This window comes from Canis lupus, chromosome 9 (genome assembly GCF_003254725.2).
Source record: "Canis lupus dingo isolate Sandy chromosome 9, ASM325472v2, whole genome shotgun sequence".
In the NCBI taxonomy this organism is placed as follows: domain Eukaryota; kingdom Metazoa; phylum Chordata; class Mammalia; order Carnivora; family Canidae; genus Canis; species Canis lupus.
The window spans coordinates 54,792,100-54,807,866 of NC_064251.1; the positions used below are offsets into that span (position 1 = coordinate 54,792,100).

Here is a 15,767-nt window from a genome sequence, read left to right on the forward strand (position 1 = left end):
GTGGGAGGGAATGAGCCTCCTGGCCCTGGGCTCTGCCTGTCGGGGATGTTGCAGAGGAGACTCAGGCTTGGATCAGGAGCTGGAGCTTCCAGAAGACCTACAATCCCTTGGTTCCCATCTTGGGTGGGGTGCACAGAGAACCTTAGTAACTAGCCCCAGGTCACACAGTCACTATGTGTAGCTCGACGGCATAATGGGAAACATGCAGATATGCCTCAGGAGCCCAGGGTGTAAATCCTACCCTTGCCTCCGTGTCCCCATCCATAATATGGGGATGGTAATAAAAACGGGAGCGCAGGACTCCGGGAGAGGAGGGGTGTGAAGTGCTGGCACGGGGCAGCCCCTCAGCACCCGAGATCTAGTCTGCAGGGTCTGGGCCCGACTGGCGTGCAAGGTGCTGCCCCTGGCTCCCCAGCCTCGTACCCACCTGCAGCAGGACGCCGTCCCGGTGCCATTCAATCTGAGGTGCGGGCTCCGCCTCCACCGAGCACTCCAGAACCAGCTGCCCTGGAGCCAGGCCAACCACAGAGCGGGGGCCCCGGGGCCCAATAACATGTGGGGGGCCTGGGTGAGCAGCAGAGGGGGCATGAGAGATGGACCTGCCCCTGCAGACCATCCTGCCTCCCTCTCCTGCCTCCACCCGGCGCCCCCTACCTTGAACCCTGACCCGGAAGCTCTTCTCGGCTTCGCCAGCAGGGCTCTGGGCCAGGCAAGTGTACAGCCCGGCATCGCCCACCTGGGGAAGGAGCAAGGTGAGCAAGGGCCTCCGGCCCCAGCCTGTCCGCCTCCCGATCTGGATTGCTTCCTACACCACCAAGGACTCGGGATTCAGACTCAGGCCGGCCAAGCCTGCCATCCTGCCTTCCCAGTCACTCCCCTCTCTGGGATGTTTCTCTATCTCCGCTTCACCCTTGCTATATGGCTCGGGAGAAAACTGCCTCCTCCAGGAAGAACTCCTGGATGGATGGCACCGGCCCTCCTCTGGTTGGGCTGGGAGTTACTGGCTTCTGACCTGGCTGGGAGCTCTTGAGGGCATGGCCCAGGTGGGTGGTCTCCATGGGCTCACCCCTCAAAGGAGGAGCTCGGCCTAACTCCTAGGTCCTGCTCCTCCCCGTCCTCCCCTCTTGCCCTGCCTCATCCCACGGCAGCACCTGCACGCTCTCTACCCGGAGCACTCTGTTGCCATCCCGAGGCCTGCCCAGGCCCTGCCCGTCCTTGTGCCAGGTGATGTTGGGTGGGGGGTTGCCCCGGGCTTCACAGTGGAGCTCCAAGGGGGTGCCGGGGGTCAGCAGCAGCTCTGCAGGCTGGCCTGAGTCCTCGATGTAGGGGGGATCTGCAAGACACCCGTCTGGGGTCAGCCACGGCGGCTGCACCCAGAGCACTGGAAGCGGAGGTTCAGCTCCAACCCCCCATCATCCAGATGCTGGCTGCAGATGGGGCCACAGATGTGGGGGACGATCCTAAGAACCCTAGAAACCATGGGCCAGTTTGCCCGGGCCAATTATTTGTGCTTTAAAACCAGCAAGCAGGGGCACCTGGGTGGCTCAGTGGTTGAGCGTCTGCCTTCAGCTCAGGGTGTGATCCCGGGGTCCTGGGATCAAGTCCTGCATCGTGCCCCCCACAGGGAGCCTGCTTCTCCCTCTGCCTGTGTCTGCCTCTCTCTCTTTGTGTCTCTCACGAATAAATTAAATTAAATTAAAAATAAAATAAATAAAACCAGCAAGCACACAGTATGGAGGATGCAGCTGACACAAGACTTTCCAATATGGCACAAAATTTGCAAAATCTTGTGCATGAGACTTAGGGCTCTGTCTCCAGATTTCAGAAGCTCCTTTGTCCCTGCTTTGCAAGGTTTGGGGGACAAAGCTAAAGAGGGACAGCCCCAGGAGAATGAAGGGTGGCAAGGCCAGCATCCCATGAGTCTACCTTTCCTCCAAACCTGGCACCCAGGCAGCAGCCCCTGGGGAGATCCAAGGGCAGAAGGGGGGCTCACCTCCTCACCACCTGCTCCATCACCCCCAGAGGCCCACCCTGCCCCCAGGCCCAGAGAAGCTGGCACTGGGGGCAGATGGCTCACCCATCACTGTCAGTTGAAAGTGCCTCCTGGCTTCCCCCGCCTCGCTCACGGCCACGCAGGAGTAGGTCCCCGCATCACCAGCTCCTGCTGTCTCCAGCAGCAGGCTGGGCCCCTGTTCCAGGCTCTGGGGCAACAGGGGCTCCCCATCCTTCATCCACGACACTAGGGGCAGGGGGCTTCCCCGGGCTTCACAGGGAAGGACCACCGAGGAGCCACGGACCACCGCCACGTCATTCTGGACCTCCACTGGCTCCAGGACAGGGGGCACTGTGCAGGGAAAAGGGGTGGACATGAGTCCTTTCATCCACGCCAGGTGGCCCTCACCCTTGGACCTTCACACAGGCTGTTCCTACATGGGTCAGGACGCCCTTCTCCTGGACAATTCCTTCTCATCTCCAGTCCTCAGCTCAGACCTCACCTCCTCCAGGAAGCCTTCCCTGAATCCCCAGGCCAATTGAGGAGCTCTCTTCTGTGCTCCCACAGCCCCCCGTCCTTCCCCTGGTGTCACTAGCTGCCTGGAACTGTGACTGCCTCTTTACAGAGCTGTTTCCTGCACTGACCTCTGGGTGGCAGAGACCACCCCTGCTCATTGCTGTGTCCGGGCCTGGTAAGGCTCTGGCACACCACGGGGTCAAACGGCTGCTTGTGAGATGAATGAATGAGCAACCAAATGAACCAAAGACCGAGTCTCTGTGTTTGTGTATAAGGGCCTGAGGACGCATTTAATCTCCCCCACACCCCTGCCCACCTCCTTCACCCCCCTCCCCTCACCCCCTGTCCGTACCGTGCACCTGCAAGGTGAAATTTCTGTCGGTCACGCCAGCCGGGCTTGCAGCCACACAGGTGAAGATGCCAGAATCTGCCAACTGCACCTGGGAAATCCTGAACCCCTCGAGAAGGATGGAGGGGAAAAGACGGCAGGGGGGGAGCTCCATGGAAACGGTCCCTCTCCTTTCCTGCCCCCCAGGGGTTTACCTGCCAGCTAGGCGGCTTGGAAACTTACACCTGAACAGGCCTGGCCTCTGCCTAAACCCCTCTCCTGGTTCCCTGGTGCCCCCAGAGTAAACCCTAGACTCAGACTTCCTGGCCCCTCGTGCCTTCTCTGACCCACCACCCTCTGAGGCCAGATTTCCTGCTTTCCCAATTCTGCAGGCTGTGCTGTTGCACCCAAGGAATGGGACACCTGCTTGCCCCTATCCCTCTTCTAGACCATTCCTTTTAACCTTTGGGACTCGCCAGAGTCGTCCTGCCCTGCCTGTCTGTGTCCCCCACTTTCTCTCGAAATCCCTCTGGCCCTGACCATACCTCCTGAGCGAGTCTTGTCAATGTCCCCAGTGACCTTGAAACATGTTCCACTTGGCTCCCGGGACAGCACGCTTTCCTGGAGTGCCTCCTAAACCGTCCCAACCCTGCGCCTGCTCCTCCTTCCTGGGACCTTAGACTCATCCTAACACCGGCCGCAGGGGCTGCAGGCCACACTCATACTCGGGGGGCTGCAGCCAGTCCTGGTTTCCAACCCCACCTATTTGCCAACAATCCCTCAACTCCCAAGTGGAGAAGCCTCCTTCTGCCTCTACACAAATGTCACCTTATCTGAGTGTCTATCACTGACCAGCCTAAAATACTAGCCTCCCCTGGGACCTCTCATTTATTCTTCACTCGACTTTGTTCTACAGAGCACGTATCCCTGGCGACCTTCCTCTGCTATCTCTGTTGAATTGCCATTCTCCTCCCCTGACCAAGCAGCTGCAGGGCAGGGGCGTTATTTTGCTCACTGCTCTATCCCAGTGCCTGCAACTGCAGCACTCTCTAAGTGTGGAAGAATGCATGACGATTTGCTTCAGAAACCTTCTTCCAGGAAGCCTTCTCTGATTTCCTCCACCCCAAGGCAGGCTGAGTTGGATACAACCAGATTTCACCACCTGGATCTGTGCCTCCCTCCCCAGGCTGTAAGAGCCTGATGGCAGAGGCCTCTTTCATCTCCGGAGCTCTATTTGGGGGTGGGAGGCCCTCATGCTGCCCATCATAAGCCTCTGTATGTATATATTATTTTTATTTGAAGACCATTCAGATGTATTCTGAAACCCAAGCTGCCTGCAGAGTGGGTGTGGGACCCGCTGGCCCAGGGGCCGGGGAGCCTCTCCCCTACCTGAGGGTACGGCCAGAGCTGTGGAGGTGGGTGCGCTGGGAGAGCGGAAGGGGTAAGCCATCCTTGAGCCAGCTCACACGGATGGGTGCGGAGCCCCGGACGGGGCACGCCATGGTCACCAGCTCCCCGGGCCTGCTCACCAGGGTCCCTGAGCTCTCTGCCCACTGCTCGATGGTGGGAGGAACTGGGGGTGGGCAGAGAGATAAAGGGGCTGGTGAGAGGGTTGAGGGAGGGGGTTTGGGCGGGGGAGATGGGCTCCTCTCAGGTAGATTCCAGGAAACAGCAGGAGCCACATCCACACCAGGTGCGGATGAAGCCCACCATGTGGGGGCACCCCTCACCCGAAGGCTCTATTTGCATCTCCCCCATTCCCCAGCTCTCCCATCACACCCCCAGGCTGCAGTGCTTGTGTCTCTAGTCCCAGAACGGGTTGCAGAGGCCCAGGGAGGTCAGATGGTGGCCCAGCTCACGGTGTGGGCACGGCCGGGGCTTGAACCAGGTCTTCCGCATCCTGGCCCCGGTATCACCCTCCATTGGAGGCCCCACGACGGGCCAGGCTGCCGCAGCCCCGGGATAGCAGAGCTCCCGCCTGGCCTCAGCCCTCAGCCGCTCACCCAGCACGCTCACTGTGTGCAGCCTGGCGTCCTCCCCGGCCGCGTTGTGGGCCACGCAGGTGTAGGCGCCCGAGTCCTGAGCCTTCAGGCCCTTCAGCACCAGGGCGCTGCCATCCAGGTAGAACCTGCACGGGGACGGAGAGCCAGGAGCCGGCACGTGAGGGTCTGGGGTGCTGCCTGGGGGCCTCGGGGCATAGGCCAGGCCTTACCGGAGGTGGGGGCCCACGCCCTGGTCCAGCGGGCCACCGTCCTTCAGCCAGGTCACGTCCGGCGGTGGCTGCCCGTCTGCCTCGCAGTCCAGCCGCACCTCCTGCCCCTCCAGGACACTGTGCTCCTGTGTGGCGCCCAAGCTCCGGATCCGGGGGGCCACTGTGGCAGGGGCTGTGGTGAGGCCCAGGGCAATGGCATGGGGTGCCAAGGGGGTGAGACACTGCGGGTGGAGGGGGCAGACATACCCAGCACAGCCACCACGAAGTCCTTGCGGGCCTCGGCCTGGGTGTTCTCGGCCACGCACGTGTAGGTGCCAGCCTGGGCGGGCTTTAAGCGACTCAGCTGGAGGCGGCCCCCCCGGGAGACCACACCGTGCACCACGCTGCTCTCTGTGGGATGGAGGGATGTGCCAGGCCCTCACCTGCACAGACCTACTGCCCCAAGCGCCACCACTGGGCACCTGACAACAAAGTCACATGACTCCCTGAGCGGGTGCCCATCCCCCACACGCACAAGACCCAGGAATCTTGGCATCACCCACCCTCCTCTTGTGCTCACGGGGAAACTGAGGCCCAGACGGGGACAGGGTCCCTTGCTGGCTACATCATGACCTTCCTCGGCTGGGTCTCTCTCATTGCTCTTACAATGCCTTACAGCCCTTCCCCATCTTCTTCCACTGGGGACATTTCTTGCCAAGATGCCCCACTCCCCGTGGTGTCCAGGACTGGCTCCTCTTCTGCAGACCCTCAGGCCCTCCTCACCTCCCACCTTTGCTCTGGCTCCACCTTGCCCACCCCCACCCACCAAGGCTTCCAATCTGGGTGAACCAGCCACCCACTGGCCACTTCCTGGTCCCCATGAGGGTCTGGGAGGGCTGCCCCGGGGCCTCTGCTCAGGCTGCACACGGCCACCCCAGCCTGGACCAGCCCTCCCCGCCCCCCATTCCCTCCAGCTGCATCTCTGCCTGAGCCCAGGCTGGCCTGCCTCCCCCAAGTCCTCACTGGAATAGCCAGTCTCTAACTTGAAATCCACGGAGCAGCTATTGTATGTCCAGCTGTGAGCTTGGGGTTCGAAGCCGAGTAAAACACAGCCCTTGGCCTCAAGGGGCAGAAGTGCATCGGAGACAGTGAGACACGGGTGATCCTGTGTGAGCAGCCCCGTGAAGCCCCTGATGGAGCCCGGAGGGGTCAGGCAAGTCTTTAGAAGAGGCAGGTCTCAGCTGAACTGAGTGGGTGTCAACCAGCCAGTAGAAGTACTCAGCGGGTTGGGGTAGGTATTTTGGGGAAGAAAGAGTGTGTGTCGAGAAAGGAGGTAGAGAACAGGCCTCAGAGGGGCTCCACACCCCACTGTAATCCTTAAAGAAAGGAGAGCATACGCCACCAAACACACGTACTGGAACCTCCCACGCTAATCGCCTCAGCCCAAAGGTGGAAACAACCCAGATGTCCACCAACTGATGAACAGATAAAAAAATATGATGTAGCCACATGGTGGACCAGTCAGCTTTAAAAAGAGTGAAGAAAATGTAATTTCACTTAAAAGAAGGAAAGTAGAACGGATACACCCTACAATGGGGATGGACCTTGAAACACGGTGACGCTGGAGCAGAGAAGCAAGTCACAAAAGGCCACATATCATATGATTCCACTTTTGTGAAATGCCCAGAACAGGCAAGTCTCTAGAGTCAGAAAACAGGTCAGCGGCTGCCTGGGGCTGGGGTTGGTGTCAGGTGTGAGGGGCAGTGGGGGGTACAAGGTAACAGGTAAAGGGTGGCCTTTGGGTAATAAAAATATTCTAAAATTGATTGTGGGGATGGTCCGTGAATATAGTAAAAATAATGGAATGATGGGCTTTAAATGGGTAAATTGTATGGTATATAAATTTTGATAAAGCTGTTTTCAAGAGAGGGAGGGGGACTGGGAGGAGGGAGAGAGAGAGAGAGAGAGACAGAGATAGAGACAGAGACAGAGACAGAGACACAGAAGGGCATGTGGGATCAACTGGCAGCGGCTGGCTCTGTTTGGAGCCCAGTGTGGGGCAGCGGGAGGTAGGCTGGCCGGGCCCTGCAGAGCCTCTGGGCTGTGGTTCTAAGGACTATGGCCCGAAGGATTTCAACAGACAAGTGACCCCCTCAGAGCCGCCCTCTGAGATCCCTTCCTCCCTGTGTGGACACTGCCCTGGCAGCTCAGAGTGGGCCCAGGACTTGTGTGGGGGCCGCTGTCCTCATGGGGCAGGGGACAGTGGTGGCCACAATGGGGAAGGCCATGGGCAGAGAGAGCTAACGGCCCCAGAGGTATTTACCAGCCAATAAGAGGAGGGTTCTGCTGAGACCCTGGGGTGGGAGGAGAGGAAGAGAGCCAGACAGGACAGAGGCCTGGATTGGGAGGTGACCAGCAGCTGGGCTGGAGGGGCCAATGCCAAGCCCAGGGTCAGGCCAGCTGGGCCTTCAGCACCCACCCTGCCTCCATCTCAGGGGGGTGGCTGATGGTGGCCACAAACACAGGGAGCCTTCAAGTTCCCATGGGAACAATTCTCAGCATTGGGATTTCAAGGGCCAATAGGGTTGAAGACAGAGGGTGTGACAGACAGGATACTGCCCTCTTCAATTTTGACAAAAATGGCAACAACCAACAACTCTCCAGCTTTCATTGCTGTGTCACCACAGGCAGGAATATTTGGCACTGAAAGGATGAGATGCACTCACCAACAGGCATTCTGTCCTTCAGCCAGGTCACAGCAGGTGCAGGGACCCCAGTCACATCACAGCTCAGGACCAGGGGGCTCCCAGCCACCTGGCTCACTCTCTCTGTCTCGGGATTCTCAAATGTTGGGGGCACTGCAGGAGAGAAGCCACATTGACACAGTCCTAAGACTCTGCGGTCCCCTTCCTTACACTTGGGCAGATTAGGGACACCCAACTGGCTCTTCCTTCTGGTTAGCAGGTGACAGTTTACGCTTTGCCACTGGTAGAGATCTAGGTTGTTTTAGTCACAGGTGTAAATAGAACGTGCAACTGTCTATTTCAAAATATTTTTATTTATTTATTTTTTAAAATTTTATTTATTCGTGAGAGACACACAGAGAGAGGTGGAGACACAGGAAGAGGGAGAAGCAAGCTCCATGCAGGGAGCCCAATGTGGGACTCAATCCTGGGACCCCGGGATCACTCCCTAAGCCTAAGGCAGATGCTTAGGCACTGAGCCACCCAGACATCCCCAAAATATTTTTAAAGCAGAGTCCAGAGGGGTCTACTCAGCCCAAGGATGGTGAGTGCATGGCTAATGTACCAGTAGTTCTTAACTTATGCCAGGGCAGACATCACTAATCAATCCCAACACTCTCTCCTGCTCAGCCAGGATGGGGTCACGCATGCCAGGCAACCACAACCAGTGGAACAAAAATGACTGTGCTCAGGATGAACCATCTCTGTCCTCAGGGACCAGACCTTCCTGCTTCCCATTGCTCGTCAACATAACCATCAGGAGAAGGCTGGTCCCCAGCTTACCCTGGACAGTGAGGACAAATGTCCGCATGGCTTCCCCAGCTGTATTTCTGACTTTACAGCTGTATAAACCTTTATCCAACACCTAGGACAAAGAGAGCACATGGTGATGGTACACATGGCGCTGGGATGGGAGTACCTAGGGCTCCCCCAAAACACCCAGGCCACAGAACTTTCCGGAGAAGGGACTCCCCAAATATGCTGGTCCTGCCTGGGAAGCCAGAGGAGATAGGACCCCCAGCCTTCCCTCAAGAGCTTCGAGAAGCAGGAAGGCTGTTAGAAGGTGAGTGTGCAGGTTCCGGACCCCCACCCTCCCCTGGGCCTGCATGCCAGCCAGGCCTGGAGGAGAAAGTCCCTCTCTGTGGGGATGGAGCTGGGCCAGGAGAGGGGAGCCTAGTGCGGTTTCCCAGAGGAGCAGCAGATATTCATCCAGCAGACACTTGTGAGTGTCTAATCCACACCAGGGAGGGTGGGCAGAACAAACCCCAGAGTCATAGCTAGAGGGGCCAGGAAAAGGCTTCCAGATCCCAGGAAAACACATTCCCATGTGATAGGGAATGGATGTGCTCAAGGTCAGTCCAGAACCAGATCTGGAGCCCTGTGCTCTTCTCATGTCTCCCGCCCCGGAGGCTGCTAACCAGCTCGGTGTGAGGCTGACAAAGCTGGAGCCCCACGCCCTGCCACACAGCCACCCAGCCCCATCTCCCAGGCTCACCAGGACCAGGACCAGGACCCACAGCCCCCACAGCTGCCCGTACCATGGGGCTGCTCACCTGGGTGTCCCGGATCTCCAGCCTCTGCCCATCCTGCAGGGCCTGGGTACGCTGTGCCAGGACCAGGGGCTGCCCATCCTTGTGCCAGGTCACAGTCGGCTCAGGGAGAGAGTCTGTCTCACAGTTCAGGACTGCTTTGTCCCCAGCCCGGACCAAGATCACATCGTGGGGGCTGCTGGGAGGCTGCCTGAAGGTGGGGGGAACTGGGATAGCAAGTAAGCAGAGTGAGACAAAGCAGCCTGCCCAGTGTCCTCCCTGGTTCCAGCCCAAGGTAACAGCTGATGGAGGCCCATGGGGTCACAGTGGGGCCCACCCCAGGGATGGCACAGACCCAGGGAGTTGGAGGAACAGAGTTCAGGTCAGCATGCCAAGGACCTGCTGGGTGACTTGGGAAAAGCCTCCTGCCCTCTCTGGGCCTCAGCCTCCTAGATGGGGAGATGTTCTGATGGTCCTCCTGGACTCCTTCCTACACAGGGTAGGCCCTGGCTAGTTAGACCCCTCCTGAGGGATCTCCATAGCCCATGTCCCTCTGGCAAACAGTATAGAAGCCCCCACCCTGGGCTGTGAGCCCTGGCACACTGTCTGGCACTCACCCAGTGGGTGAATAAGCGCAAATTTATCAACTAGACCTAGGGCTAAAAGGAACTTTCCAGTCAGCCCTGGCTCATGATATCTTGGGCCAGCTTTTCCCCAAGCGGATTCTGAAGACCAGGAGCCCTGAAACAGGCTCCACACCGAGAACCTCTGATCAGTCAGGCTTGGGAAGGGCCTTTCCTGCCTGGGCCAGCTCCTGTGGCTGTCCCACTGTCCCCTCCTTGATTTCGGAGAGCACCCTGTGCCAGGTATGGGGTAAGAACTCATATACCATCATTTAATCCTTATGTCAACCATCACCTTACCAGTGGGAGGCCTGAGGCCCTGAGAGGGAGGGTGACTCGTCCAAGGTCACAGAGCAAATAAGCGCATGGCTGAGTCTCAAACCCAATGTGTCCAACTCTTCAGACCAGGATCTTACCCACCATGCTGCCCAGAGGGTGTGGGTGTCCTGGCTGCCCCTCTCCTAGCTGTGCTGCCTCAGGGTATGGGGCTGAGGGCTCCCTGGAGGAGTGGGGGGACAGTGCAGTTTGGGGGGCACACCCAGGACATACCCAGCACACTAAGCTGCACCAGCTTCTGGTCTCGGCCGGCGGCATTGAGGGCCTCACACGCATACATCCCGGAATCTGACGGCTGTGCCCGGGCCAGCTGCAGTGTGTGGGTACCTGCGGGGAGCCAGCCCCTTGCAGCAGCAAACAGGCCTGAGGCCCCAGGCCCAAGACCCTTAAGCTTTCCCAGAACCTCCGTCTGCTCCCAGGTTGGAGGAAGCAACTCTGACGCCCCCCGTAGCCTTGGGGTGGGCTCCAAGCCTCTGTTTACCCACCAGGCAGGAGGAAGACCTCTTTTCCCAGGGAGAGGGCCTGGCTGTCCCGGTACCATGTGACCTCAGGACTCGGGTGAGCGTGGACGTCACAGGACAGGGAGACACTGCTGTTGACGATGGCAGTGACCTGCTCCAAGTTCGGACCTGTGATTTGTGGGGGGGCTGTCCCCACAGCCACCGGGAGGAAGATGACACATGAGAACACATCCTGGCAGGGGGCCGAGATTAGGAGCTCCCAGTGCCTCACCTTGGTGCACTTTCATACAAGGCCACGTGACAGCCCCTATTTGTCATATGTACCTCACAGAAGAGAACACAGGGCTCAGAGATCAGAGAGGGAGAGTCACTTCTCCAAAACCACCCAGCTGGTTGGCAGCAGAGCTCAACTATCAATTCAGACTCTGGTCCTAGACCTTGGGGGCTCCGCAAGGGGATCCCTTGTCATCCCTCTGTCCCTGAGGCCACAGCTCATGGCCAATGAGATTGAAACCCCCTAGTGGGTGACCTCTCTGAGCTGTAAATTTGGGCTGGTTTCCTAGCTCTGCTAGAAGGTCATTCTGGGGAAAGTATAGAGTAAGTCTCAATAATGGTTCTGTAAGGCCTCAGAGGAAGCTTTCTCTGGCAGCCTCCAATGCTGCTTAAAATCATCTGGGGTTGGCCCCGCAGTGATCAGGGTCCCCTCTCTGTCCCATGATGTGGCTGGCGCCAGCTGGGATCCTTACACTCTGAGCCCAGGCCCAGAGCCCAGCACACTGGGAGCAACGAGGCTGTGCCCCTCCGGGTGGGAAGAGGTGCCATGACTGCCCACAAGGTTAACCCTGGGAACGGGCCACAGCCAGCCCAGAGCACCAGCCCTCAGCTGGGAACCCGCAGGCACCGCTGCTCACTCAGCCCAGCTCACCTTGTACCCTGAGGGTGAAGAGCTTCTCGGAGGAGCCCGCCGGGTTCTCGGCCACACACATGTAGCTGGCGGCATCAGCCACCTCGGCAGTGGAAACCTGTGGGTGCAGGGAGAAGGTGCCCGGAGACACCACAGGCCTGCTGGCTCTGGGCTCCCCCAGAAAGTACTGCGAGGGCTCCTGCCCTTAGAAGGCCTGCGTCTCTGCCTGTGTGGAGCAGCATTCAGGGGGCTCCACTGACAGCCAACCCCCCCGCCCCATCCATCAAGGGCTCTTTGTGACATTCGGGGCACAGTGTGAGGTTGATGCTCGATGATTCCCTGTAGCAAACTATATGGTGGCAGCAGTCTCCCCCCAGCCCCAAGTAGGGCTGGTTGGTGCCGTGCTGGGCTCCCGGTGGCCATGCACCCCTTTCAGGGCCGGTAGCCCTGAACTGCCAGCAATCTGCTCACATAAGATTATCTAGTGGGCCAAATTAAATCCCGGGTGCCCCCACATGTTTTTGGGCAAAAAGCCTCATCTGGCACAGATAACAGCAGCTCCTTGGTTCCCAGACAAGCAACACCGTGTCACGGCAGTTGCTGCCATTAGCCTGCGTTGGGGGACACCCTGACCTGCAAGACTTGCCCGTCCTCCAGGACCTGCAGCCGTGGGCTTGGGGCGAAAGGCAGCCCATTCTGGAGCCATGAGATGGTGGGCATGGGGTTGCCCAGGGCCGGGCACTGTAGGCTGACGGTGCTACTGGCATTGACTGTCACCTCCTCCACCAGCTCCTCCGTGTCGCCCAGGATCACAGGTGGGGCTGGGGGGGTGGGTGGCAGGGAAAGCAGGGTGAGGAGCAGGTGGCCTGGCTGGGAAGGGTCCCCAGGGTGGGGGGTGGGCACAAAGGTGCAAGCAGCACATGGGGCCAGGCTCTGGCTAGGTCTCCCCGTGCCCTACTCCCCACGTGCCCCATCCCCCTGCCCCGGCCCAGCCCTGATGCAGCTAAGTAATCTGGGGCACCGAGAGGGCGGTGATTTGGTCGAGATACAGCTAGAAAGCAGGCCACTTGGAATTTGAATCCAGTCCAGCCTCCTGACCCCTACGTGATCAACCTCCCAGGACAGAGGACTGAACGTGCACTCTGCCTTTCTCTTTCTCAGGGAGGCCCTTGGGGGGCCTGCAGACCTAAACCCTCTGGCCCCAAGCCGACCACTCACTGAGCACAAGCAGCTGGTAGTGCAGCCAGTCCTCGCCCACCTCATTGGAGGCCTTGCACGAGTACCTCCCGGCATCCTCCGCACGTACCAGGGGGATCTGCAAGACCCGGCCTCCTGCGAGGATGTGGGACAGAGACCTGAGCGAGGGCAAGGACGCCCACTCTTTCCTCTGGAAGGGACCTCGAAGACATCACTGCCCCACCTCCTCTGTGAAACGGAGAGAATCAGCTTGCCCCACTTGCTGTGGGCCAGGCCCTGAGCTGAGCATTTTCTCGGCCTCTGACTCTGGGTACTACTGCTACTCCCATCTTCCAGATGGAAGAACTGAGGCTTCGCAAGAGTGCCCAGCAGCGCTGCTCAATGAAGGCAGGGGGAGGAAGCAGAGAGCTGGGCAAATGTCCAGGGACAGACTTTTCGGAAGCAGTGAGGCAGCTCCTGGGTTGTGGTGATCGGGGGTGGGGGGACCCTGGGGAGTGTCACTTGGGACCCTCTGTGATCAAGAGGCAGCGAGGGCCAGACCCTAGCACCTATGTGGGGCTAGAGGTGGCCTCCAGCGGGGACAGGTTAGGGTCACTCTATGTTCAGGATTCTAAGTTGGGGGATCACTGGCCCAGGCTGTGGTGTGCTTGGGGCTCACTGGCTACAGAGCTGGGGACAGGAGCGGGACTTAGAGAAGCAGTGGCTGAGCTTGGGGATCCCTTGATATGTGAAGTTAATCTATGGTCAGGTTCAGAATTAAGGTCCACTTGTGACCACAACCACTATGTGCTCGTCCGTAATCAGGGGTCAGTGGCCGGGGTCAGGGGTCAGTGTTGGGGTCGGAGGTTAATAGCTAGGAACAGCGGGTCACCTGAGTGCTGGGATTAACCTATGGTCGGGATCTGAGGTCGAAGTCAGCATGTGATTGAGTTTACTGTGTACCCAGGATCTGGATCAAGATCAGTGTCCAGGTCCAAGGGCAGTGGCCAGGTTGAGGGGTCAGGTAGGGGTTTCTGACAGGGATAAACAGCTTTCAGTAAGCACGGCCTCTTCTCCATCTCCAAGAGGCTGCCTTCTTTTGCAAGCACCAAATGAGCCTGGAATGAGCCTATTTGTCTAGAGACCGGTGCAAACCACCTCATCTCCCCCTGGCCAGCCCCACCACTGCTCCAGAACAGGACACTGCAGGACACAGGACAGGTCCTAAGCTCAAAGGTCACCAAGGCCCCCCTGATGAGATGATACAGGGCTCCACACCTGGAATCCCAACCCCTCACCCCCCACTGTGGTCCTCCTGAGATCTTACTAAAGCAACTGGCTCCTTGTGCAGAGAAAGACACCAGCTTTGGCCAGTTATCCCAGGACATTATAAATCTTGAGGCCCAGAGGTGGGCATGGCCTGGGTAAGAACCTCTGTTCTAAAAACTGGAGGCAAAGGGGGAGCCCTGTTTTCACCCTCAAATGGGCAGAGTGTCTAGCCCTGGTTTATGAAAGGCAGCCAAGGTCCAGAGTGGTCATGTGGCCTGCCCGTGGTCACATAGCACACAGCACACAGGAGCTCCAAGGACTCGAAAGGGCAGTTAATAAGCCCAGCTCTGAGGCGGGTGTGCCCCAATCCCTGCCTGCAGATTCCCCCGCCCCCCGCACCGTACTCTCTAAACTACCTTGCAGGACAGACACCCCGTCTGTGGCCAAGAGGGGCTGGTCCTCCCTGTACCAGGTGAGCTCCGGGGGTGGGACAGCATTGGTGTCACAGTACAGGTAGGCGGGGTTGTTCTCCACGATCTCCCGGTATTCCATCACCCCACTCCGGGCCTCTTGTTCCCTGGATGGGATCTCAAAGGCTGCACTGGCCTCCCCCAGCTTCTGGAACATGGGTGGCACTGGGATGGGGGAGGACAAAGCCATTAGAACACACAGCTGCCCAATGAGACGCCTGTGCTAGCCTCTCTCAGGTGTGGAAATGCCACAGTTAGAGCAGATCCCTGAGGCCAAGGCAGTTTTTAAATTCACGCCTCTCAGCCAGTGTTTATTGAGCAACTACTATGCTGGGCACCAAGATCAGGTTCTTGCCCACCGTGGCTCACGTCCAATGGATTCAAAAGACTTCCCATGACATGTTGCCACCTCTCAGGGGAGGAAGCCAGATATTAAGTTTCAGCCAGTTTGTTTATTGGAGCATTAGAGGCACAAAATCATTGGCTTTCAGAGGTGGTGGAGGCCCTCAGGGCTACCTGATTTGATGACCTACATTTTATAAAGGTAGAAGCAAGGCCCAGGGGGCGGGCAGGAATGTCCCCAGGTCACAAAGTCAGTGAATGGAAGAGCCCGGGCCAGGGGCCTGGAGGTAAGACACACCAGCCAGCAACGAGAAAGGGAACAAACTACCTGGAATGCAGTCCACCTGCCCGATGGCTCCAGAAGCACTGACACTCCCGGCCTCCCCCGCGGCCCTGCCCCCCATGCCCACTGGCCCATGCTCCAGCCCGGCCCCACTGGCCCCCACACACCCTGGATGAGCACATTGAAGTCCTGGTCGTCCTCGCCAGCCACGTTGGTGGCCACACACAGGTACCGTCCGGAGTCTGAGACCTGTGTGGGCTGGATCTGGAGTAGCCGGCCCTCGCCCAGGAGGTGGAGCCGCTCGCTGGGGGTCACGGGCTGGGATGGAAGAGGGGAAAGATCAGAAATGAGGGGCAGAAAGCACGCAGATGAGGAGATATATATATATATTTTTATTTATTTATTTATTTATTTATTTATTTATTTATTTATTTATTTATTTATTTATATTTAAAGGTTTATTTATTTGAGAGAGTAAGAGAGATAGTGCATCATAGGGAGGGGCAGAGGGAAAGGGAGAAAGAATCTCAAGCAGATTCTATGCTGAATGTGGAGCCTGAAATGGGGTTGCTCGATCTCATGACCCTGAGATCACAACCTGA

General features: G+C 58.3%; 1 protein-coding gene across 6 annotated transcripts in view; it reads right to left on the reverse strand.

The window, feature by feature from the left end:
- HMCN2 (hemicentin 2) overlaps positions 1–15,767 on the reverse strand; it is a 147,624-nt gene that overhangs the window by 33,374 nt on the left and 98,483 nt on the right. For 5 of the 6 annotated variants that reach the window (XM_049114410.1, XM_049114409.1, XM_049114408.1 and 2 more), the window contains exons 53-71: positions 15,333–15,483; positions 14,487–14,705; positions 12,844–12,957; positions 12,259–12,446; positions 11,647–11,743; positions 10,746–10,907; positions 10,474–10,587; positions 9,326–9,528; positions 8,556–8,637; positions 7,755–7,886; positions 5,296–5,439; positions 5,050–5,209; positions 4,841–4,965; positions 4,227–4,410; positions 2,862–2,959; positions 2,078–2,344; positions 1,152–1,333; positions 655–736; positions 428–564 (exon numbers count right to left, since the gene is read on the reverse strand). In XM_049114410.1, the coding sequence (XP_048970367.1) occupies positions 428–564; positions 655–736; positions 1,152–1,333; positions 2,078–2,344; positions 2,862–2,959; positions 4,227–4,410; positions 4,841–4,965; positions 5,050–5,209; positions 5,296–5,439; positions 7,755–7,886; positions 8,556–8,637; positions 9,326–9,528; positions 10,474–10,587; positions 10,746–10,907; positions 11,647–11,743; positions 12,259–12,446; positions 12,844–12,957; positions 14,487–14,705; positions 15,333–15,483 (2,841 nt within the window). The remainder of the gene's footprint in view (positions 1–427; positions 565–654; positions 737–1,151; positions 1,334–2,077; positions 2,345–2,861; positions 2,960–4,226; positions 4,411–4,840; positions 4,966–5,049; positions 5,210–5,295; positions 5,440–7,754; positions 7,887–8,555; positions 8,638–9,325; positions 9,529–10,473; positions 10,588–10,745; positions 10,908–11,646; positions 11,744–12,258; positions 12,447–12,843; positions 12,958–14,486; positions 14,706–15,332; positions 15,484–15,767) is intronic. The other variant, XM_049114406.1, reaches the window with a different exon arrangement.